The following is a 27141-nucleotide window of genomic DNA, read 5'->3' on the forward strand; positions in this document are numbered from 1 at the left end:
ATGAAGAAGGTGAGTGTTTTGGGCTATACTTGTTGTGGCTATACTTGGGTTGATGGTATGCCAGCTAAGTCAGGGGATTCCAAATTGTTAGTCAATGTTTAGCTGTCGTGGTGGATTTACTCTTAAGGTGAAGATTAGTCACCTGCAATACATCATCTCTACCATGGGCGACTAATCTCCGGAAAATGCTTTCTCACAGAAATAATGTAAATCACCACTGGGAAAACAAAACCAGTCATTTCGTTTTGCCAAAGCCGCCTTACGTTTTCTCGCGAGGCAATTTACTTTATCTCCCATGGGAAACACATTTTCAGAAAAGTAGTTGCCCACGGCAGTGCTCTGTGCGGCTACAATTGTATGGTTACAGTTACTTTTCATTACTTTTTTTTTTACTATACTGGACCTATTCCTCTCCAGTCTCTTATTCAACCTACTGCCCAGTTACTAGAACTAAACTGGACCCTAACAACCAAATAGCTGCTGAAATTCCAAACTGGAAAGCTGCTGAACCAAAAGCTGAATAATTCAAAAAACAAAAAAAATATAAACCAATTGAAAATATTCTTAGAACATGAATGTCTACATCATACATCATAAGTTAGTTTTAAGGTGAACTACCCCTTTAAGGTTAAATTGCTCTAAGTGATATTCAGAATTTCCCCTTTAAGCATCCTTCTTTCTGTTTTACTTGAAATTAAAACAATGCAAAGGGCACAAGAATAATTTACAAAAAAAAACCCTGAAATCACAGCCAATTGTGTGTGTCACTCATAAATACTGTGGGTAGAAGACTTGCCTTCTTAAGGGAGGGGTATTTCCAACCTAAAATCACTCTGATTGTCAAAGAAGCTAATAAAAGCTGATAGGCAGCACTTCAGCAAGACTTTTACTTTACGTAAGTATGGTAGAGGTAATGGCTTAGCTTTATATCATCTTAACCAGCTCCAATTATTTCCCTGGATAGAATTTCCTGAAAGCTTTAGCATGCATAGCACTTAGGCAGCGCTCCATTATATCATAGCTGTATTGGCTTGAAGGTTTGATAGAATGTCCTTGCTTTCTTCTTAAAAAATAATGTTATTTTTTTTTATAACGGTTACTTAAATACATTAGTACTGTATTTTGAATGTGTAACAACATACAGTATAATGGCCTGCGTTAATACTATTTGCATGAGACACAGATTGATGGATCATCATCTTTACACAGAACAGAGCAATGTTTTCTTACGAGAGGTTGTCTAATGGGCTGTTATTATAACAGAGTGTCAGATACAGCTAACTATCACTCATTTCCAAAGCTTATTAAACAGCTTATTAAAGACATTTTAACTTTAGATGATTACTGATTGCTGCATGGCATTGATATCAATCTCCAATATGGGACAGTGAAATGCTAAACCAACAAGCTTAATTTAATGTGATTGATTCCAACTAACATAACATGATCATATATAACATTTTAAAGGGGATCGCCACCCAAAAAGGTTGGTTTTGCAGCTGAACTCTCTACACTAATAGAGATAATGTTACATGGGGCAGCTTTTTGCTACCCAATGTAAAGTGCCATCTGAGGTTTTCACCTTGTCTCATGGCAGAAATGGTACTGGGGATCAATGGGGAATATCAGTTTAGATGTTTTGCATAAGACATTGTACATGCAACATATAAAATGATTTTATTTTTTTGTTTGGCTTGGCTGAATGTCTATGTAAACATATTGCCTATATTTTATTATGATTTGTAGGTGGTAGAATTGTATGCATGATCATGGACATAACATCACCTAAATCTCCAAACGGAAGTGGCAAGGTCAGTATAAGGACATAGTAGGGTCTATTCATTCATTTACTAAACTGGCAGTTGTTGCAGATTTGCTAGGCATCCCCTAGTGACTCTAACTGGAAATCTGTAACCCAGGCTTGCACTCTATTTCTTTAAAAAAGGCTCTAGCCTGGAGTACTTTTTGCAGATAGTGCAGTCACCATCTTCCTGTCAGTCCCCAGACATCCCTGGACCTACTGAAACTTGTTGCATACCCAAAGTGCATACAAACCTGATATATCAGTGTCTGCATATATTTGTATGTAATTCTGTGGTTTTCTGTATCAAACAGGATAATGTCATTGAGCGCTTCCTTCATCTGGGGGTTGTGAGCTGCACAATTGACAGCCTACAGAATAAGTATGTGAATATGAAGCAGGCACACCCACTGGTGGGATCTGTTTGTGGCTTTTATGAAAAGGGAGTCCAGACTGCTGGAACATTAGCAGTAAGGAGCATTCAGCCAGTGGTGAAGACGTTTGAGCACCAAAGTGAGTGAAACATTGGATGTCAGATAAAAGGCATTGTCTGGAAAGTACATTATAATGAGCACCCTTAAAGGAGAAGGAAATGTCTAATTACTGGGTGCTAAAATGTCAGGCACCCCCCAGTGATTGTAATCACTTACCTGATACCCTGGGCTGGTGCTCCTGTTAGCAGAAAATCACACCAGCACAGGGTACCTGTGACAGAGCAATCCCCTTTCTTCTTCTGCCTTCTTGCCACTTGCGCATGCCCAGTAGAGTGAACATCCGAACTTAACAATAAAATCGGCATTTTCATTAGACTGCGCATGCTCCGACCCCTGGGTACTGAAGATAGACAAGTATAGGAATAGGATCACTTGGTTGCACAAACCCCAGGTTGGTGAAGTTTTCTGCCAACAGGAGCACCGGCCTCGGGTATCAGGTAAGTGATTACAATCACTGGGGGGTACATAACATTTGGCACCCCCACTGATTGTAACTTTCTTTCTTTAAGTTGAGTCCTTTAACTTCATAATTTATGTTCTTTTGTGTTACAGCATTTTCTGCCTGACTCACAGCATTAGTGTTTTGTTTGTAATCACTTCCAGTGCTTGCCAATAAAACTATAGCGTGTGATCCTTTTGGCACAAGTCTGCTTTATCTAATGACAGTGCTGTATTTAGGTCCATTTCCACCCAAGGCACCAGACAGAAGGCCCAAGGCAGACCCAAGGCAGCCGCGCAGAAGTGATATCATGTGCCCCCAACTCACAGCCCACCCCCCCCGTTCTCTGTTTTTACAAAAAGAAAATATATAATATATACATCCGAGGGCCTCCCCCAAAAGCTGCCGCCCTAGATACTGGCCCTTGGGTGCCTATATATAAATACAGCCCTGCTTATTGATAGGAAAACCTGGAATTACTGCCATGTTCAGGGTTCCCCAGCATCACTAGGCACAAGTCTGCTGCACCTACTTATGGAACCCACAGTGGGAACAATCGAAATACCACTACGTTTAGGGACCCCAGAGTCAAGAGGCAACTTATCCAGTTGCTGTCACAAATTAAAGATGGTCCTGATTTAGTGAGGAGACTTCTGTACTTACAGAAACATGTTAGACGTAGCTCTTTTTCCATGCTAAAAACCCATGATTGTGATCAAAGAAGACGGTAGAAAAGATCTGCTGACTAATATGCACATGTTCATCAAATCAAATGCCTTTTCCATATGGAGCAAGCCAGGAATTATAAAGCCTTTGGGACTTGCTCGCTCTAATTGTGAAATGTTAAACATTTACATGATTTATTGTTCTGTAGATAAATCCAGGCGGTTACAGAAAGGCCCTATAAGTCTAATGCATGCAAGAGCAATGTTTTTATTCCTTTCCATAATTCTAATGTTGTGCCTTAAAATAAAAGTGATGGTGATGCTACTAGGGTGCAACAGAGCCAACAAAAATGTTCCAGAGATATGATTGTCATGGCATTGTGTTTTTATGTGCCAGTCAGTGCTGCTAATGAAATTGCCTGTAAGGGCATGGATCACCTGGAGAGCAAGGTTCCTGCACTGCACTTCCCTCCAGACAAGGTAATGTAGCATGATTATCATAATGCAATGGTGCCTGTTGCTAGGTCTGAATTTGCACATACATTGATAAATTAACACTGAATAACATGCTTGCGATAGTAGCAAAAAAAAAAAAAGGTACACGAAAAGAACCAGTACCAAAATTCTCATGGTTAAAATCCAAAAAGTGTAGTGGAAGAGGATAGGGCACATTTGAATGGGAATCTGCAAAAACCAAGGTGCCAGAGAGCAAGTTTATAATGGTAAGTATGAATAGAATAAACAGTGCAGGGTCCTTTTTAAAATATATAAAAAAGTCCAATTTATAACACTTCCCTTTTAACGGAAATGGTCTTTGACCATTTTTCTAATTTCTCCCTGCTTATTAACAACGCTGACCATCTTTGTGATGAATATATGAATGAAATTGTACTTAAGCACAGATCTGCCAAAGTCTTTTCATTTCCTGTGGGAAGAAGAAGAATTTATTTTTGGCAAAATGAGACAGGAAACCTTTTTTTGCCATTTTCCTACCCATCAATAACTTTATTAAAGTCAATGAAATGCTATTAAAGTAATCGAATTTCAGTACCATATTACTACTTGCATTACATTTTAATACCAGCACTTTCATTTTGCCTCCAATTTTCAACGGAAATTGTTTGCAACTTTATAAACAGGCCATTTCAACTTCCAGAAAAGCAGTCAAAAAATTTCCAAATAGAAAAAAATCCCATTTTGACGATTTTAGAGATAAAGTCAGATGTTTACAAAAGGAATATGCTATTGAAAGTATATTTGAATAACTTTCTTGACAGCACAGTAAAGAATAGAAAACATTATTAATATTTACAAGGCATGTACATTACAATGATGAGCAAGTGAATTACCTCAGTAACTAAAAACATATAATAGCATAACATTTCTGTTCTAAAGTATACAGTATGATGTAAGGTGGAGAGACATAGGATAGAATAAGATTGATGTCAATACAAATAATACTCATCAACAGCTGTCTGGAAGAAGCTTGTATATGTAAGTCAGTAGCTGTCCAGGAAAACTGATAAATCAACCAGAATCTATGGCACTGAGATAAACTCAACAAAATGCCACGTGACAAATACACTGTGCTTATCATTTCAAATTCCAAGGGCCACATGATATGTTTTACACATGTGCAAGGCATTCCACCCCAAAGGGGTCTTTTACTACATGTAGTTTCACCACTCCTTGTAGTATAAAGTGGCCATACACTATCTTTCCTGCAACCATTGGTTTTCCCCTTTGACGTTCAGGGCTGAATCGTCAGATATGGAAGTAGAAACAATAGGGATTCAACCTCCACCTGGTGATTCAGCCCTGAACATAGATTTTGCTCAGGCGCCTTCAAGGGCTCCCCATCAAAATCTTTTAACCCACCCAATCAACAAAGCCACCGATATCCGCAGCCTTTGTGATATGAAACGAGGTTTCATGCAATAATATTGGTGTGTGTATGGCCAGCTTAAGATCACGAAAGGTGGTCATATAATTATTTAAATTAACAATAAATGATAAATTTACCAATGAAATACCTATAGGGGCTGATTTACTAATCCACGAATCCGAATGAGAAAAATTCGGATTGGAAAACGAACATTTTGCGACTTTTTCGCATTTTTTGCGTTTTTTTCGTCGCCGTTATGACTTTTTCGTAAATTGTCGCGACTTTTTCGTAACTATTACGACTTTCGCGAATTGTCGCGACTTTTTCATATTGAGCGCTCGAAAAATTTGCGACAATTCGCGAGAAAGTCGCAAAATATCGATCATTACGAAAAAAAACGCATTCGGGCGCTTTTCGGACATTCGTGGATTAGTAAATGTGCCCCATAGTGTAAGAGTAAGAATACATTTCTAAAATGTTATACCCAAAAACCTAAGGATCTCCATATTTGTGCTTTAACATGTAGATGATGTCCAAAGGAATCCTTATTGTCTAATGTAGTTCTGTGTGCAAAAGCAGTCAACATATATTTTGTTAGTACTAAAATCACTGTCATTTTTATAGTAAGTACCTCAAGTACAATTTACAGAACCATTAGTCCAATAAGTCCTATGCCCAATAGTCCAATAAGTACCCCAAAACCATAGAATGTAAACCATCATAGTTTCAAAAATATCTCCAAGGTATTTTTCTTGGCCAAGCAGGGTCAGGTAAAGAGGCAATCATTTGAAGGAAATATCCTCAAACTAATGCTAACTAAAGGAATAGGGGAGGAAGATGATAAAAATACACAGGTTTATGTATCTGTATATGTCCTTATATGTGTAAACCATTGTTAAACATCTCTCAATTGTAAAAATGTCTCCAAGGCAATCTTCTTGGCCTAGAAGCACAAGTTTAAAGGACATGTCAACCCCAAAAAATAAGTTTTTGCCTAAAAAATGAAAACATAATTTTGATTCCAATTCCAAATACAAATTTGTAGTGCTTTAAAAGTTATTTGTAAATGTAATTGCTACAGAAAGCAGCATTTGCTAAACTCCTGGTTGTTACTTTTTAAACAGTGTTGCAAAGGTCAGTCTCCTCCACCAAGTCAGGTCTGTCAGCCTGCCGCCTTGTGTTACATTGTTTCAACAGTCAGAGCCACCAGGGCAGAGACTAGGAAAGAACAGACACATATTGCTTTTAAGAATTGCTTTTTACCAATAATATATACAAATAATGTTGAAACTATTACAAATTTATAATGAATGTTTATTGCAAAGTTGCTTAAAGTCACGTTTTCTTTTATTAGGGAATAAAATCTTTAGGGTTCGCATGTCCTTTAAAAGTCATTATGGCATTTTACTGCCAATAGATTAGAATAGATTAGTGCCACCTAGAACACTATATTTATTCTGCAGAAAGCTTTATTATACCTGAGTAAAGAGCCCTAGAAGCTTTCTCTGTTAGTTTAAGATTGCAGCTGCCATTTTAGCTTGGTCTTCATAGCTTCCTGTTTGCAGCTCTAGCCTTATAGCTCAGATTACACATTCCTAAGGGTGGGGGGAGAGAGTTTTATGAACTTATTGAAGGAGGGAGCAGGAGGGGGGAGAGAGGAAAGAACTGAGCAGACTCTGGCACTGGGAATGAAGGATCTTTCTGAGAGAGGAAGTCAGATATCCTAAGAACATGTATACAAAAAAGGTTTGTCTTTTGATAGAGGATAGACAGTGCTTATGGCTGTATTTACCTTTCTGATAAAGCTTACTCTGTAACAAAGTGCAGACTCCTGGCTGGGGTATTACAAATGTATCCACAAAGTACAATTACTTTGTGGATAAATTTGTATATTAAATAGTATACAAATATTATACAAAAGTATAAACAAAGTATCCCCTTACCCCACATGTAATAAAACACACTAAGCTTGCCCGGGATCAGCAACCTATAGCAACCAATAAGATATTTGCCAATAAATAGTGGCCAATAAATGCTACTGGTTGCTATGGGTTACTGCACCTGGGCAAACTGAATTTTATTACATTGCCCCCTACAATTAAGCCCCTGCCACCCACACTTAAGCACCTGATCCATCCCAATAATACCTTTTTTCTGTTCACCAATTACTGCTTCATTTTGATAATCTTACACTATGGGTGGAGTTTGTGAATATAACAGATCAAAGATGCTTCCAACAAACAATAAAAAAGAAATGACATTCAAATTGGATCCAAGTAATTTGAAATTGGAATCAAACAAAATAAGCAGTGAGCCATATGACTGGCTTAGCTCACTGTGAGAGACAGCCCTTTTTCAGAAGAGTAATACCTGGTAATGTATCCAGAAACACCAATTTATAGTAAAATAACAATATGTACAATGTTTGCTACAGGTGTAGTAGCCCATGTCAACCAATAAGAAGGAAGTATTTGCTAGTATTTAAAAGCAAATATAACATTTTGATGGATAACTAGGAATGGTAAATATTCATGACATTACCCTAAGGCTAATGATATCACCAGTATCAAGGTTTTGACTGATATCATAAGAAGAAATTAAATGGCACCTTTGATATGATTATGTAGTTTCTAGATGTAGTTCAAAAAGAATCCAAAAAATAGATCCAAATGTCAACCCCACAACTTCAATAAGAGAGCAAACAAAAGAGCAAATACCCCTGCAATTAAAATTAATATGGCAATACAAATAAATATATAGTTTATATATTTTGCCTTTGGCCCTTTAACATGATGGGATGCATGGTCATTTTTTTCCAGATTGCTTTTGAATTGAAAGAATCTATCTCTGCAACAATCCAACATGCCAGAAGTGGCTTTGGCAGCCCTATCACAAACACTTCAGACAAAGTCCTTGGCGTGGCGTCAGCTGGCTTTGGCATCACTGTGAATGCAATGAATGGCGCCAAAGATTATGCGTTTAGCAAAAGACTCAGTCAAATGGCAACAGACACAGTATATGTGGTACTATATAATATGGAAAAGATTGTTGATTATATGTTGCCCCAGCAAGGTAAGTCAGAGTGTGGTAACTTTAGGGGTGGGGGGATGAGGTGTTACTGTGCCATGCCATTATAGCTTTAGCAGAAATGAAACTGATGCTGCATTATTGAACACAAAAGGTTACTGGGCATAATATTTGGCCTTATGTTAAAGTATATAATAGTTGTCAACATTTGCAAAGTGTCTCTTGGGACATTTTGCTGCTGAGCCATTGAGCCAGGCTAGATTTGAAAGGGAACCCAATGTGTGATATGTTCACTCTTAAAGTGGCATGCCAAATTTTCATGGCGACATTCCAGATATTATAGTATATTGTTCCACCAGAGGTCATTGTGCATCTAAGTAAATTTAAATACCTTATACTTTCTTGAACAATTACTTTTTCCAAAAAAACAAAATAATTAGCCAGAACATGTCTTTCAATTAGCTCCCTAGTCTATTGACCCTGCAGGGTACAAATTTGCATGTCAGTTCCCAAGTTGCCAATTTGTGCCTCTTCTTTGCGCACTGCCTTGGAGGTGGTAAATGATCACTTTCTTCTTCTGTCGGAAGTGGTTCACGTAAAGGGAAATATGTTCGCACAGAGGCATACATTTTCACATTGGGAATATTTATTCCATTATAGACTTTTATTACATTCCCCTCTAAGTGTGAATTTAAAGAAATATAGATAAAAAATATCTCATTAATGTTAAAGAAATACTGTCAAGGGAAAACATGTTTTTTCCAAGAGGCATCAGTTAATAGAGTTTCTCCAGCAGAATCCTGCATTGAAATCCATTCCTCAAAAGCACAGAGTTTTTTATATTCAATTTTGAAATTTCACATGGAGCTAGCCATATTCTTCATTTCCCAGGGTAAAGGTGGCCATACATGCAAAGATCTGCTTGCTTGGCAAGGTCGCCAAGCAAGCGGATCTTCTCCCAATATCCCCACCTACGGGTGGACGATATCTGGCTAATTTGGTCGTTTGACCCTGAGAGCAAGGGGTATAGGTGTCCGTCAGTTCGGGGACTGCTTCAACGAACCAATGCGGTCCCCGATCCAACTGATTTTTAAACCTGCCCGATCAATATCTGGCCGATTTGTGCCCATACATGGGCTGATAAGCTTTCGAATTGGTCTAAGGGAGCGATATCGGTAGCTAGAATCGGCCCATGTAGGACAGCCTTAACACAGCCAGCTCCTGAGCTGCAAGTTGGAGTGATATTAACCCCCTCCCAGCAGTCAGTCAGCAGAACAATGGGAAGGGAGCAAGATAGCAGCTCCCAGTAGATATCAGAATAGCACTCAATAGTAAGAAATCCAAGTCTGGCTTGGGACTCCTCCAGTTACATGGGAGTAGGAGAAACAATAGGTTATCTAAAAGCTGTTCTAATGTGTAGTGCTGGCTCCTTCTGAAAGCTCAGACTCAAGCACAATGCACTGAGATGACTGCCTATACATAAGCATTACAACTAGTGATGAGCGAATCTGTTCCGTTTCGCTTCGCCGAAAAATTTGTGAATCTTTCAAAAGATCCGCGAAACGGCGAAAAATTCCCGAAACGCGGCAAAAAAAATTGTCGGCCACGGCTATTATTTTGTCGCGCGGCTATTATTTCGTCGCCCTGCGGCTATTATTTTGTCGCGCGGCTATTGTTCCGTTGCCCGTGGCTATTGTTTTGTTGCGCGGCTATTGTTTCATCACCCGCGGCTATTATTTTGTCGCGTGGCTATTATTTTGTCACACGGCTATTATTTAGCTGCCCGCGGCTATTATTTAGTCGCATGGCTATTCTTTTGACGCCCGCGACTATTCTTTATTGACGCCGGCGACAATTTTTGGACGTGCGGCGAATTTTTCCACGGCTAAATTTTTCATCCGTTTCGCGAAGCAATCCGCCAATGGCGAAACGCGGAAATTCGCTGCGAATACATGCCTGGCGAAACATTTCGCCCATCACTAATTACAACTAAAAAAATACATTTGTTAGTTCAAGAATAACATTTTAAATGGTAGAGTGAATTATTTGCTATGTAAACAGTGTAATTTAGAAATAAAAAGTACTCCATAAAAATCATGACAGAAACCCTTTAAGCACACACCTACACATACTATTTATGTAGCATTCACAAGAATGGTTTGAAGTAGTGCTTAATTGCCGTTATGAAATTTAATATGTTTCCTTATTTTGAAGAGGAATGTGAGAAACCTGACGGTATGACTGTCCAGTCTTACGAATCACTGTCCCTGCCTCCGAGTGGTTTGTTACCTAGGATTGGAGCACTGGCAAGCAGAGTATTTCAGCACACCACTCAGTGGACTTATAAGACCATTGAAGATGCCAGAAACAAAGGACAAAACTGGCTGCCTGGTAGCGTGGCTTTGGTGAGTGTCTATATTTCGATATTATCCTTGAACTCATTTCCCAGCAAGAATTCTAGTTGAAAGTTGACAGTGATGCCACAAGAGCATAAGAAGCACAAAATGTGATTAGATTGCAAGGTCTTGTGGCGGGCACACTGAAATCAGCTTAACATTTCACTGGAATGCCAGTGACTGAACAGTGAGTGCGATAGCTACAAGTAGTAACATAACTAGCATGATCACAAGCCCAGGAAGTCTGCACCAGTGTCCCTCCTGCAACACTAGGCTAGAACAACACAAGAATTTAGAGTTAAGCCTCTCCTTATAGGTTCCTAAGAACCAGGGCTGGCAAAGTTGTTTTATTGTTCATATCTAGTCAACTACAGTGCCACCCCTTATAACTGAAAAAAGTATATAACTGCATTGTTGGCCTTAATAACTGAACCCCCCCCCCAGTGTCCCACATGAGCTTCACCCCATGGATTCATACAATATAATATAATGTAAGGGTCTGTACTACTGCCATGTTTGTTTGGTGGCTTTTAAATTGTGCCATAATACACACTGTAATTGTTTTTGGTCCTTTAATCACATTGTGTAGCAGTTATCTTATCTATAAATGTATTTAATGAAGACTTCTGTGTTGATCTGGGGAATATCACACAGGTTTCCACTTAAGTCCACCGTATATGTATGTATGTGTTTGATGTAGGTATGTATTTGCAGGAAAATACTGGTTTTTAATTGTAATTTAGACAGGTTTCCTTATCTGTAAGACCTAAAGCCTTTAATTTTAATATGTAATGCCCATTCATTCAGTGGGCATTACTATTGTTACAGAACCCTCTAATCCAATCCTGATACATACAGTATACCATGTTACATCCATATTTAATCTTCAGTTTCCCAGCTCTGTTTTTGTACCCAGGCACAATCCAAAGGTCGTAGCTTGAGGAGAACTGGTTAATTAATTCTTGCTGCATGAATAACTTCCGCAGGCTTATTTCTCCCTATCATTATTATCTTTACCATTAGAAAGTCACACAGGAATAAACAGCTGCATTATTATAATAGTGCTGACCTGGAGTTACACGGTACTAATGTTTGTTACTGTGCCCTCTTCAGGCCAAAAACAAATTAACTGGCAAACCGAAGCAAGAACCAAAAGCAGCAACAAAAAATAGATTGTTCTGAGAAACCATTTCAGTTTTATCTTAATCTAAATTTAAAATGATGAATATCAGAGATGAAAGGAAAACTACATTTGTGCGGAAGGCTCTTATATTTAAAGTGCAAAGATCAGAAGGAAAAATACACAGAGGAAGCAGCTAAATAGAACAGAACATCTTGTTTCCAATATGCTATTTTTGCAAATTGATTAATGGTCATGTGGATGCATTATTATTATTATCTTATTTTTGGAAACAGTAGAAAGTACATAATTATTACAGATGAACTAATAAGATTATAGCCTAAAAGGCATATAAAGCAGGAGCATAAAGTTGAGGGGTATAACATTGCAGACAGCAGACAACTGCTAGAGAAGGGGTAGACCATTTTAATATTTATGTGTAAAACAATTTATTTGGTCCATTGGTGGGCAGGCCAGGGAAATATTTTGCTGTGGGGCGCTCAGTCTTTGAGTTATGCCATTGTTTCCTGTTTGTGGCCATGATCTCCTGTATATTTCTATAATCCCCTTGTTATTTTTTCTCTATCACTCCTAACCCATTTGCCATGTTGTTTCATGCCCAGGTGTCTCCTGATCCTGTTTCATCATGCCAGAACCCAGTATTTTGGTCCTGTGCATCTTATACACCAGTTGCATAGCAAGTATCTACTGGCTCAACAGCTAAATCTTATAGAGCAGGGAGCCCCAACCACAGGAAACCATTTTGAAACAATTAAAATGGGCGCTAGACAAGTATTTTCTTAATTATTTAGTTAATTAATTAATTAATTTTCTGTAAGTAAGAGTGCAGGAACAGTTACTTTATCTTAGGATTCGGTTCAGGCTTCGGCCAAGGCTCTGCCTTTTTTGGCAGGATTCAGCCAAACCAAGAGCCTGGCTGAACTGAATTAGAATCCTTAAAATCATGTGACTTTTGGTCACATGAACACGGAAATAAAAAAATATTAAAGTATTATATTATATTATTATTATATTATATTAAGTAAATATTAAATTTTTATAAAGTATTCAGGGTTTGGCCGAACCCAAAGATAGTGGATTCGGTGCATAACTTAGTGGATTCGGTGAATGTCCTAGTTGGTGCAGGACTTGCAACCTATACTTTTCTGGATAATGTCACAGCTTCCACAACCATCAGCTTACAATATCGAATATAATGTTCTTTGATGAAAATATCAGATAGTTCCCACTAACAGTTATGGTACAAGTTAGATGCCTTGGTGTTCTTTTGCCGTAACATGTTGTACACTATAAATCATACAGATGAAATTACAGTGAAATGTTTTGCCTAGGAGATCAGCAACTTATTAAATGAAGCCTGAGAATGCTGAAGATTTGTGATGTTGCTATGTTTACAGGACGTTTTTTCTGGTGTGTTAGAGATCTGCTAATGATCCTCTTTGAAGCCTGTTTAGCTGATGTTGCTTAGAAAAGATTATGAGCTGAAAGCCTTGCACACAATGGCATTGTGAATTCCTGGCGAATCTTGCCTGAAATAAATTGCTTTTGTATCATATTATAAAAGAACAATACTTGTCCAGCTAATTACAGTGTAAAGTCTGTGGAGACTCAGGGTTCTAATTAGAAACTGGAAGTTTTCTCCCATTTAAAACTTTTTAACAGAAATGTTTCATTTCAATACAACTCTGACACAACTTTGCCTTTGACTGTTAACTTTGCCTTATATATGTAGATATAAAATATATATAGATATATAGATATCAAATTATTTATGAACTTTATTTTTTTGCAATTTCCGCAACATTTCCATTAGGCAAGAAAAAAAGGTATAGAGGCCCATTACAGGGAATTCACACCCTATAGAGCTTATTTACCAAGTGCAGGGCTGGGTACAAAGTGCAATGTTTTTTGGACACTTGCACTCTTCTCTGCACTTTGCTGAAGGGCAATCAGACCATCTGCCCCTGGGCCTCCTCCCTCTCATTCCCACCCATCAGTTCCCTACTGACATGCCGTTCAAACTACTACCACTACTGTCTATTTTCACTTTGTTTTTGTACAAATGCTCAGTAATTCTATACTTGTATTCCACATCTGTGTATTCCTATATATTATCTGCAATTGTGTTTTCTCCATTGAGGTTGAAAAAGCTATATTGTCTAAAGACTCAGATGTAAAATTGCCCAAATTAAAACATATGCAGCATTTTTATGATTTTGAATGTAAGAATATGGTTCCCTAAGCTTGCCCCCCTGTTCTCCTGCTGATCTGGTGGCTACTTTGAGACTCCAACAGCCTGCCTTTAGCCTGCATCCTCCAAACCCCCCAATTCCCTGCACATGTGATATTAGTAAGAAAAGGAACATCACATTGCAATGCATTGTGGGTTATGCAGTTCCTAAAAGCCGTGGAGAAGTTATTACAATTTGTAACATCAGTGTTTTAGTCCCTCCACCCCTGCCAGGATTTCAAATGATGCTGAAAGAGAAGAACTGTTTTGCATGGTATTTATTCATACTTTTTGAAGGGATAGTTTACAGCGATAGGTATATTAGTGGTATCTGTGTTGTGTGGGGCTCTTTAACAAATTTTGGTTCAGAAGCCGGAGTCCCTCTTTAACCTTCCCCTTGCAGCACATGAGATGTCAGGATTTTCAAGGGTTTCTTCTGCTAGCTATACTAGGAACCTGCTGTATATTTTCCTGTGGTTCCGCATTTTAATACCTAGTGTAACAAGTACCCAGATAAGTTGAGCAGCACTGAAGGTTACAAAGAGTAAAAAAAGATAGAACATATTCTTACCTATTTTTACTCACAATACGGTATTATATCCCTTACAGCCCACATGTAAAAATCCTTCAAAACCTGCTTTACTCAGCATGAGCGTTTTGTCTTCCCTGTTGTGCTAATTTTTAATGCTTTTCTAAAAAGCCTTCTTAAGGTTATTAGGCTTTGTTCACCGTACAATAGCAATTGATTTACATGAATTTATGACTTAAAAGTTATTTTTAATCTATTTCCCTCTCCCCCCCACTGTCTTTTATGTCCCTCCTCTGCTGCTCATAAATAGATCCAGTCTGTACAAGATTTATGACATATTTGTTTTCACAAACAGAGGAAAAATTCTTTAGGGGGGAAGAAAAGCTTGGTTTATGTCTGATGCAGTTATCTGCGCTTTCAGATTTACTTCCTGTGGTTGGCAGTCCTTTACTGACTTAATGAATTTCAGATGTCTTACAAGAAAGGCTTGTGTCATTTTTTCCCTCTTCTTTTATTTTACTGTACTAATGTGGCATAGGGAAACGTTTGAATATAACCATATCTATGCATGGCCTAAAAAGGGGTCAGTGCTCTTTTGTATTATGTCCACCTTCAAAAGAACATCAATTTGAAAGTACTTACAATTTGGCAATAGTACAAGATATATCTTACATACAATTAGATTGTAAACCCTTGTGAAAAGGGGCCACTGATCCTATTTTTATTGTTTGTTCAATTATTGTGGGACCCCTGTTAAATACATTTAAAGTGCTGCATGACTTGCTGGCACTATATAGTGATTACCGTCAAATATATGATGATGGTAATCAGCTGTTTTTTCAAAGATTGGACTTATTTAGTAATTAAGTAAACAGATACAAAATAAGAAATTGTGAGCTTATGGGGCTGGAGATAATACAAAAATGCCTATATGTCACTCAGAACAGCAGAACACCCTTTATGGAGATGGAAGGAAAACTAGCATTATATTCTTTGCAAATACAAAATGGGTTATGAAACAAAAAGGGTCTCCTCTTTTTTACTGTGTCTTGTTCTGTCATAGGGAAGAAAAAGCTAGATGTTTCATATTACATTTCAAGATGGCTATGAATATAAAGGTCAATTTATTGAACCAGGTAACCAAGTTATAGGCCAAATGAGTGTAATCCAAATATGTAGCCCTCTGATCAAAAATCTGACCCCATGGATGTCCTACACAAGTCCTCTACCTGCTTCCTCTGTGCAGGCACCTCAAATGTATGCCACTGCCCCCTGTATCTTTTCCACTGAGCGAATGCTCGGGACCAAGGGTATTCCGGATAAGAGGTCTTTTGTAATTTGGATCTCCATACCTTAAGTCTATTAAAAAAATGAATAAAACATGAATTAAACCCAATAGTATTGTTTTGCATCCAATAAGGATTATTTATATCTTAGTTTGGATCAGTTACATGGTACTGTTTTATTATTACAGAGAAAAAGGAAATCAGTTTTAAAATTCTGAATTATTTGATTAAAATGGAGTCTATGGGAGACAGGCTTTCCGTAATTCAGAGCTTTCTGGATAATGGGTTTCCAGATAAGGGATCCCATACCTGTACTATACTGTCAGATACAGCCAGCATACCCTGGAAGCACTCTGGTATTTAGATACCTCTCCTTATTACACACTTTATGATGATGTTCACTGTTGTCATTTTACAGTGGAGACATACAAAAAGTACATTTAGGCTGTCAGCCAAGTCACATTTACACAAAGATAAACAAAGCCAGACACAGAGCACAGAGACATAAACACAAGCACAGATGTAAAGAGATATGCAGACCCACAACTACAAAAAAGCAGATACATCTGCAAAGCAACATACAGCACTGATGCACTAAACATTATGTTAACTGATCATGTACAGTCTGTGTTATTTAAAAACAGTTTTATGGATTATATGGGTGACTGCAAAAACATGCACAGTCCGGGTAAAGTATTTTTACTGAAAATATTTTAGTGAGAAGCTGTGAAAAGACTGAAATTTAACTGGGTGATATGACAAGGAACAGTATGGTAGATAGGCAATGCTTCCCATGAGTGGAAGAATCTGTCAATAAAGGCCACCTTAACCCTTAAAACTGCTTGTTGCATAATAGAAAATGTCATTCTAAGTTACCTTCCAATTTACATTAATGACAAATGTCATAGCATTTTAAAGTTATTTGTAAAAATAATCTAAGTTGATCTATTTGGGTGTTTCTACAACCTGCACTACCGCTTCTTACTTCGGAAGCGATGTAGCAGAAACCAGCTGATTAACAGACCTGGAGGAGAACTGATTTTTCCTAAATCATAGGAGACCGAGAGAATAGAAAGGGATAAACAAATGTTGGTTTCAATTGCAATTTTTTGTGTGCAAATAACTTCAAAACCACAGAACAAGTTTAATCAACGTATATTGGAAAGTTGCTAGTACAAGGTTTTGGATGGAGAGAAAAATAGACTTGAACAGTGTATATTTGTCAAGGTCTTAGCATTCAGCAAACATCTCAGCAATGACTGCCCCACACTGTCCTAAGATCACGTCACAGTTGAAAATTCAATAATGTAATATGACTCACTTTAAATGAAAGGTAATGCAATTTGATTCATTTTTTTTAGTCCAAGGAACCGCAAAGCCTTCTTGTATCAGTGACACGGAATCTTCAAAGTGTTTATCTTTCTGCTGTAAGCAGTGTTAAGAAAACTCCTTCTGCAGTGTGGGAGACTGCAAGAGGTCTGCTCCTCAACGTACCATGGCAGGGGCTCTCATTTGCCAAGGACACACTTGCCACAATAGGAGGAACACTGTTACAGTTCAAGGATAAAGTGGTAAGGCATTTATAGCTCATGCTTTTCAGCCACATGAAATAGTGTGACCCAGTGATGCTCACTATATCTTCAATTTTCTCTGAAAAAATCTTAAAAGACTAAACATCAAATTGTATAACATTTTGCCTACTTACAGGTCTTACTTACCTCTGCTGAATCATCACATTTGGTCAGCTCAATTTTTACTACTTTAAAGGAAAACGTAAATAATTAACCAACACATAGTTTGCCCTTTTACATCCTTTCCCTTGATCCACCATTTAGTGATGGGCTGTGTGCTCCCTCAGAGATCACCTGACAGGAAATAATGCAGCTCTAACTGTAACAGGAACAAGTGTGGCAGGAAAAGGCAGAACTCTGTCCATTAATTGGCTGATGAGACCTTATATGTATGTGTGCCTTTGCTTGTTTGTGTGCACTGTGATTTGTATGGTCCCAGGGGGCCCTTAGTATTTAAAATGGCAATTTTCTATTTAAGATTACCCAATGACACATACTTCTGAAAAAGTATTTTAATGAAAATGGTTTATTTAGATGAAGCAGGGTTTTACATTAGAGCTGTTTTATGCAATATATTTTTATATAAAGACCTACATTGTTTGGGGTATAGTTTTCCTTTAAGATGCACTTGCAAATTCTTGTAGCAGAAGTCAACATGCTTATGACTGCCACATTGGATTATCCATAGGTGCTTTATCATTACAGTCCATCATCAGCAATAGCTACTATATTTGATGGGCCTATAGATCTTTGCTCTTCTTCTGCCAGTGTATTGATGGGATAAGTATCCACTATGAAGTGTTCCTAGCCATGTACTTTATGTGCCATCCAGGACTGGAACTAGGAGAAGGCAGAAAAGGCACCTGCCTAGGGTGCAACAATTGGGGGCACCAGGCAGGACCCCTAGCCGCACTTCCTTGTCATTGCCCCCGCCGCGTGTCATTAGGCAGTGGGGGAAATTACCCCCACTTTCCAGCTTGAATGGCTGCCCCCCTGGCTACACAGCAGCTTATTTATATATATCTATAGTAACAAATCTGTAGCAAACGCAATAGTTTTACCAGTGCAAGGAAGTAGTATATTATATTTAAAAATAAAATCCTTTCATTTTTTGGTGTTACTGTTCCTTTAAAGAAAGTAATTTGGGGAAGCAGGTTACTCTTTCTAAATATACCATTCCTTTAAAAATCAATAAGGCAACCAGCTTTGCATACAGACGAGCACGCGACCTGGTGTCACCTCTCTGTGCCACAATATAAGAAAAATGTAAAGTTAATAAATGGATTTCAAGCTTGCAAGGTTAGAAAAACACCTACTTGTATCATAATTGTTCTGTTTCAGTGCGTCAGGCTAGGGATTTAAATGTGTGGTCTCCAGCTGTGACTGAACTACAGTTCTTGTCATCCTCATCTGCTCTCCTTCAGGCTGAGCCCCTGATTGGCATCAAAAGGCTGTTTGGGGTGGGGGAGATAGAATGTGACTCCTGTTCAATGTCATATTCTATGTGTGCCTGTATATGCTTACAGAGCCATGTAAGAATAAAGATAATAATGCTTATATGACATAATTTGCTTCCACTGGTCTTTAGTAAGAGTAGAAGTTTTCTCTATGAACATTTGCTGCTAATGGTCATTCTCCAGTCCCAGAGCACCCCTTTGGAGCCTTACATATTCTATCTCTGTTAGACTAGTAAGGATGCTTTCTAGGAAACAACCCCAGTATGCGCAGGCTGGGGAATGAAGGATATATGTAATCCCTTAAGTCTATGTTCTTGTTTTCTGTATTGAAAGAATTTGGCGAGGAAAGGAAGCAAGTCTAGCAAACATAAAAAATGTTTCTGTCAACATGTTATTGTAATCCAGGCCATTGCTTCCCCTCACAGAATTTGAACTGTGGGGGTTCCAGAACCTTTGGTGATGTTCGTTTAGTGGTGATTTATATCACATTCTCAAGTAGTTCCTCCTTCGGGTTTTAGCAGCTCTCCACTGTTTACTTAATTAGAGATTCTTCACTTTTATGTGGCTTCTCTGGATTGAATTATATACTGTCAGTGTTATTGTAGTCCATTCTGCTCTTCTCTTACTTATCACAGTTCATTCATTCACAGCTCATAGTTTGTCTTGGTATCAGCTTATTCAAACTATGTGCTGACATGCTTTCCCACGATTAATGTGCTACAAGTTACAAGCTATAGCCTTGTTCAGCTCTAGTGCTGTTTGTTATATACATTGTTGGCTTTGTATAAATAACGATTTATGTAAAACGTAAATGAACCAATAACGTTTTAGCCAAGCATTTTGCAGTCTAATAATGTGTTAGCTGTTGAAGCCTATGCATGCATTTTTGTAAGAAAACTTGGGGTCCATAGGGTAAGAACTGGCAAGAGCTTTTCTAGAATGCACTCCTGAATAGTTTTAGGGAACGTATATTTGTATATACTGATTTCATGCTACCTATTACACAACTATTCACACTACAAGCCTGCAAATTACAAGTCCTGGTAGATTCAGAATAACTTCTTTTCATTTGTTCACCTTCTTAGACTCATTCTCCTTGCTCTTTCAGTATATTCCACACTATCTTTATTTTTATAATTGTCTCTAAAGAGGTTTATTTTGTGCTTGTTGCTTCATACTCAGCTGGTGATAACAGTAGTGCAGCTCTGCACACCATTTTACTTACATTTTCCCTAGCCCATGTGCTTGTGTAATAGGAAATCTGTAGGGTTAATTTACGAGTGCAAGCGCAGTGGGCAACTTGTGCTTTTTCCCCAGTGTGAGTTCCCCCAAAATCATTTTAATCAAAGTTACTGACAGTGTCAGACTTGAGCACCAGGGGCCTGCTGGAGCAGCAACCACATGATCATGTTCCTTTTACCCGCAGGTCCACATCTGGGGAAGTTGTATTTTCCAGGTGTAAGGAAATTATCCCTTTTCATTTACTAAAAACTCCCAGAGATAGGAATAGCATCCCATTTCTTACTGCATGTGGGATATGTGAGCTGTAAGGCTAGGGTCCGTTAGTTAAGTTATCCCATCAGGGCCATGAGTACAGGCACCATCTGAGACACTCACTTGTGTATCCAGCAGCTTGAAACTTCACAGCGACACTCATCTGTTAATGGGTAAATGCAGATATAGACATGCTGCTGCCAGACAGCTGATCACTCTGCACACTGCCCATAACTCTAAATATGTAATGACCTAGGCCATATGTTGTGACCTGTTTTTATCCCCTCTATAGCAAACTCTTCCTCCCATAGAATCTTAGGGAGAACAAAGCTGCGACCTTTCTGCAACTAACAACTCACAGCTGTACTTACTGTACATTACGTTTTCAAAGGGGATGAAAAATTTCCTCCAGGAAATGTGGGCCAACATTTCCATGGGACTCAGAATAATTCTTTATTTTATTTTGCAGTACGTGTAAAATACAAACACTGGAGCGTGCAGAATGTGCATACTTTGGCTTATACAGTCATGTCCTAATTGAAGAAAAAGCGTAGTGGAAATTTTTACTGGCTGTCTCTCACTCTGCCCTGTTATTTAATAGATGTGAAATCTCAGAGTTTGTAATCCCTTTGGGAACAATTGGTATTTAGTGGCTCCTCAAGCATCTGTGACTATCTGAGGCTCTCCCCAAGGATGCGGTTGCACTTATCGGGCAGCCTCTGTTCACTTGTGGGAGTAACCATGACTTCCTGTGTGCTGGGAGCAGAATAATGGAGCTTTCATGGTTTGCAGAATTCTTGCTTTCTGTGCCTGAAACTACAGATTTCACACATGCAGTCCAGTGAAGTGACTTACTGATGCATTACGGGAATAAAGCAGAGGAAGGCCAGTAACAACACATTGGAATATGCTCTATATGTATTTATATGTAATGTTAAAGGGTCACTAAACCCTGCTGCACCGCATTGCTCAACCAAACTTTACTCAGTTGTTTCTGGACTACAAATCCCAGAATAATGTAACATATAATGAAAGTAGAGGCATGATGGGAGCTGTAGTTCAGCAACATCAGGATTGTATTCTTAAAGCAATATTGCACAATAAAACTTTTCCAGCTCTCCAGTGCCTGCAGCAGCATTGAAATGCAAAAGAATCCTCCAATAATAATCCCAGCTAATGTGTGTAAATCTGGCTCCATGTTCTCTGTTCCTGCAGTTGGAGTTGGGAGCATTAAGCAGAGTTTCCCAGCACTGAACAAGTCTGTCCTTTATCCCCATGCTGGATTCCTGTGTAATATAATGAAGGGGGAAAAATGGCATATTTATCTCTATATGTATGTAAGATATGAGAAAGTTGCTTGACGTAGAGCTGGGATCAGCATTCTCATGGGTCAGTTCTCTTGTATCATTAATTAAGTTTTCAGTCAGTAGTTTCTAATTGGTGAATTGGTTTCCATGTGTAATTACATTTTACATCAACTTCTATAGAGAACTAGGGGTGCAGTGGGACAGCTTTATGGTTGGGTTTAGTGTCCCTTTAATTCAGGCAGCAATTCTAAAATCCTGAAGAATTTCTAGAAAACATATTATATTAAAGGGAACTCCATCTAAACACAAATGAAGCTTTTTGAAAAGTAAACATAATTTCAAGCAACTTTGCAATATATCTCAATCAAAAAATATGCAGCCTTTTCATTATTTTTCATGTAAAGGATTGGAACAGTCACCTAAGCCTGGGCCCCTGTTCTCCTGCTGATCTGACTACTTTGAGACTCAAACTTTGATACCCACAATTCCCTGCACACATTATGTCAATAAGGAAAGGGACATCACAGTGCAATGCATTGTGGGTTATGTAGTTCCTGTAAGCTGTCTGTAAGCTGTGAAGAGTTTGTTACAATTAGTAATATTGTTTTAGTCCCTTCTCCCTGCCAGGATTTCAAATGATGCAGGACGAGAAGTACTGTTTTGCAGCTGGATTTCAGCATATAAAAATTTCTACTTGTTCCCCTTTAAAATACTTTTACTTTATTTGTATGCATGCTTATGTATATATATGGGATGGACTAGCTTTTTTCAGCTACAGCAATTTGCTCGGAAGCTATTATTTGCTCAGGCCGCAAAATGCTTGGGGTACCCGTGCCATGTCCAAAGGGCAATTCAAATAGTGTTTGGTCGCTGTTGCTATTCTGTGAGCAGAGGAAAAAATTGCTCCTGATCACGTCCCATTTACTTTTTGCAATCAGCTTCAAGCACGAGTGCACTGGCAATTGTCACTAGGAAAGCTAAAAATCAGCATTTTTTTAAGCGGCAATTGGTTGACAAGCTGGTGCACTCATGCTTGCAGGCAATTGCTATACAAGTATAGTTTAAGTGTTTTGAGATGGCACACGGAGTAAATTCAGGCATTTTGTCGCCTGGGAGAATAATTTCCCCATAGGTACTTTTCCAGAGGTTTGTTCCCTGCACACAGAACTATATATGCCCTGGGCAAAGAATACTTTAAATCTCTATGTGTGCCAATGCCTTTAACGACTAGAAGAGGAAACAAAAAATGTGCATGTGAATAAAAACTATATATATATAGTATTATTTATCTCCCTCCCCCTCCAATTTCAATAAGACAATAAGCAAGATAATCACAAAATTTGCTTTATTATTGCATTTAAACTTATTAACATGCTGGTTTTGGAAATAATGTTTTTACTAGCATATATTGTTCATAGAGTAATATCTGGAGATTTTGAGTCTGTCTTGTATAAAATTACCAATTTTCTGCATCATCAGGCCAGTCCCTAGTGTACAAATTAACAGAGCAAAGCAAATTGTTTATCCGGTTTGAGTCTCTGTAATGAGTAGTATCTAGCCAAAAGGAACTGAGAGGGCCACAAGCTCATATTATTTGCACAAAATCAGCTTCATACATGCCACAACTAATCGAATATAAGTTACTCACTAATAATGCTCAACTCCCTGCATTAAATATAGACTCTTCCACCAATGCCTCTACAGACAATTTTTGCAGCATACATTGTTAGGTTTTTAAAGAAATGGACGCTTTCAAGTTGTACATGGACTTTAAATATCAACAAGGGCCAATACATATACTATAAAACATTTATAAAAGTTAGAGATCACTCTAATTGTACAGCCCTTAGTGTGTAAAGGAGAAAAGGTGAAATCATTGGGGGGTAGGCACCCCCACTGACTACAATGACTTACCATAAACCCTTATTTTAATCACTTACCTTATATTCCTTTGCAAGGAAACTTCGGACGATGCGTATGCCTTCTCACCGACTATGACTATATTTCAATTAAAAAGACAGCAAGTATATTCAACACAAGATAAACTTTATTTCTTCAATTGAGAAATCATTGAAATAATTAAGTCATAAAAAGAAAAGCAGATGTTATACTGCAACAATAGCAAATTTAGAATTAATAGTCCTGTCACTTTTCAGATACTTATCTCCTATCAAAATGCACAATATTTTTTCATGGATGGTTAGAAAGATATCCAGCTTCATAGGAAGTGAAGATTAGATCAGTTTTAGGACAATAGACTTTTGTTTTCTTCTGCTCTGGGCAACACACTGTTTTTAAACGTTAACAGAGTAATTGTCCACGTGCATAGGTGCAGGTGTTGTGCTTTTAGCCAGTTCTCATAGAGGCCAGATGAAGAGCAATTTTGAATTTTGAATGTTCTTGGGTGTTTTGGTCACGCATGTAAAGCTAACAAAAGGCATGGCAGGCAAAAGCCTTTCCACTTTGACAATCAGAATGTCTTAATAATGTTACCAGAGATGTTTTCTATTCAGTGCCACCCCAAGCACTGGACCTTCAACCGCTGGCCACTACAAAGTACAGTACAGGGGGTCTCAAATTGGTCAAATATCCCCTGTTGCCTGAAAAAGTAGTGCCAGCAATAAATAACATTCAAAGTAATGGAAGAAAAAAAATGAAAACATTTCTTTTTGGATATACAGGTATGGGACCTGTTATCCAGAATGCTCGGGACCTGCAGTTTTCCAGATAATGGATCTTTCCGTAATTTGGATCTCCATAACTTAAGTCTGCTAAAAAATATTTAAATATTAATTAAACCCAATAGGCTTGTTTTACCTCTAATAAGGATTAATTATACCTTAGTTAGGATCAAGTACAAGGTACTGTTTTATTATTACAGAGAAAAAGGAAATCATTATTAAAAATTGTTATTATTTGCTTATAATGGAGTCTATGGCAGGTGGCCTTTCCGTAATTCAGAACTCTCTGGATAATGGGTTTCTGGATAAGGGATCCCATACCTGTACTAGAGAAATCCACAGCAGTTGAAAGGACTTGTAGGATTCTGTCCATAATGCCTAATCATTGTCATTCCAACTGCTGTTAGTATACATTGCTATACGTTAATGCTCTACTACCAGGCTGTAGCCCCACTGCCTTTCTGCCCCAGGCTGATTCTAAATAAATAGTTCATGAAAGTCACATGGATGGGAAGAGGGCCCAATAGCTTTGCAGACACCAAACACACCCACGCTGCCGGATTTAAATGCTAGCGTTTGGCGGCAGGTTTGGGAATTGGAATTATTTCAAGGGACTTGTTTTTTTTTTTTACATATAGGCACACCCTAAATCTGCCACCAGGCATGGACCTTTGGAGCCTATATATAAATATGATCCTAAATTAAGCATTGACTGGTTGGCAATCTATGCCCACAATATCCCTTACAGATTTACATATCTGCCCTGTTGAACGTTAAAACTTGACATGTGCTTGTAAGTTTATCAAAACATTGTTCCTCAATTCTGATTTCTTTTTAAGCCTAATGACGTGAAAATTTGCCAATAAAAAATACCAAGGTATCATTTTAACATTAATATAACACAGGGTATATAGGGTTGCAGCTTGGCGGTGTAGCAATTCAAAGTATAGCAATGTAAGAAATCAGAGGTAGACAGAGTCAACTGTTTCACATCTATTCTCTCTGATTTTACCATCACTGAACTAAACTGCACTCCTAACCACAATCTACTAAATTTTAATTCTCTTTCTCTCATCAGGTATGTCTGCCATCCACTTTTCCTTATTTGCACCCACATCTGCTACTGTTACTGTGTGTCTCTATTCCCACATGTGCTGATTTGCTCTGATCGCGCACACCAAGCTTATCATACCCCCAGTATAATTAAATTTCCTGGCCTGTGTCTGAGGCCAAATCAGAAACAGATAACAGGCACTAGTTGGGAATCTTGGTGTGTTTCATGTCTACTAAGAACAATTGGACCCTCCTCTCATCCATGACTTCCATTTACTATTTACTGTATTTATTATCAGTATGGGGGCGGCATTGCAGGGGGTTACAGCTTGGTAGCATAGCAATTCAATGTATAACAAAGTATAGAGTGGGAGAGCAGTTAGAACAGCAGTTATCATGCACCTTTGTGGGCAAAATCTTACAATTTCAGCTGCTGTGGATTTCTTTAGAAAATCTAAAAAGAAGCAATTTCTTTTACTGTTTTCATTTATTGCTTATCCTAGCACTTCTCCCTGAGGCAGAAGGAGATATATCTGACCAACTGACATGCCACCTATTCCCTTACATGCCCCCTATTCCCTTACATGCCCCCTATTCCTTTACATGCCCCCTATTCCCTTACATGCTACCTATACCCTTACATGCCACCTATTCCCTTACATGCCCCCTATTCCCTTACATGCCCCCTATTCCTTTACATGCCCCCTATTCCCTTACATGCTACCTATACCCTTACATGCCACCTATTCCCTTACATGCCCCCTATTCCCTTACATGCCCCTATTCCCTTACATGCCCCCTATTCCCTTACATGCCTCTTATTACCTTACATGCCACCTATTCCCTTACATGCCCCCTATTCCCTTACATGCCCCCTATTCCCTTACATGCCCCCTAATCCCTTACATGCCCCCTATTCCTTTACATGCCTCCTATTCCCTTACATGCCCCCTATTCCCTTACATGCCCCCTAATCCCTTACATGCCCCCTATTCCTTTACATGCCTCCTATTCCCTTACATGCCCCCTATTCCCTTACATGCCCCCTATTCCCTTACATGCCACCTATTCCCTTACATGCCCCCTATTCCCTTACATGCCACCTATTCCCTTACATGCCCCCTATTCCCTTACATGCCTCCTATTCCCTTACATGCCACCTATTCCCTTACATGCCCCCTATTCCCTTACATGCCACCTATTCCCTTACATGCCCCCTATTCCCTTACATGCCCCCTATTCCCTTACATGCCACCTATTCCCTTACATGCCTCTTATTCCTAGTTTGTTCTTTGTCTCCCGATACTATTCTGCCCCTCACCTAAAAACATACCAAATGCATTCCAAATGCCTGAAATACAGACAACCTCATGAAAATGTCTTTAATCATCACCATTCCTGTCCCAATATCATGTGCCTTTTAAACATTTGCTCTGTGGGTCACAATTATCCATTGGCCTCCAGGACCACTTCACAACTTTTAGATGATTTTTCAGCTTGACTCTTACATGTCCTCTCCTTAGATATTCCTGCAATTAACATGGGTGACTTCAATATCCATAATAATACTGATAAGTCACCTGCCTCCAAGTTTCTCAGTCTTTCTTCCCATGACCTCAATGAACCTCAGCTCCCACCGTCCAGGATTTCCACACCCTTGACCTTTTTTTTACTCACCTCTGCTC

General features: G+C 38.5%; 1 protein-coding gene across 1 annotated transcript in view; it reads left to right on the forward strand.

Annotated features, from left to right (window-relative positions):
• Window positions 1–27141, forward strand: part of plin1 (perilipin 1) — a 30667-nt gene continuing 3526 nt past the window's right edge. The window contains exons 1-8 of the mRNA XM_031898216.1: window positions 1–9; window positions 850–895; window positions 1747–1811; window positions 2116–2314; window positions 3797–3879; window positions 8104–8356; window positions 10526–10716; window positions 17255–17464. Of these exons, the coding sequence (XP_031754076.1) occupies window positions 1–9; window positions 850–895; window positions 1747–1811; window positions 2116–2314; window positions 3797–3879; window positions 8104–8356; window positions 10526–10716; window positions 17255–17464 (1056 nt within the window). The remainder of the gene's footprint in view (window positions 10–849; window positions 896–1746; window positions 1812–2115; window positions 2315–3796; window positions 3880–8103; window positions 8357–10525; window positions 10717–17254; window positions 17465–27141) is intronic.

Source organism: Xenopus tropicalis, chromosome 3 (assembly GCF_000004195.4).
Source record: "Xenopus tropicalis strain Nigerian chromosome 3, UCB_Xtro_10.0, whole genome shotgun sequence".
Taxonomy (NCBI): Eukaryota; Metazoa; Chordata; class Amphibia; order Anura; family Pipidae; genus Xenopus; species Xenopus tropicalis.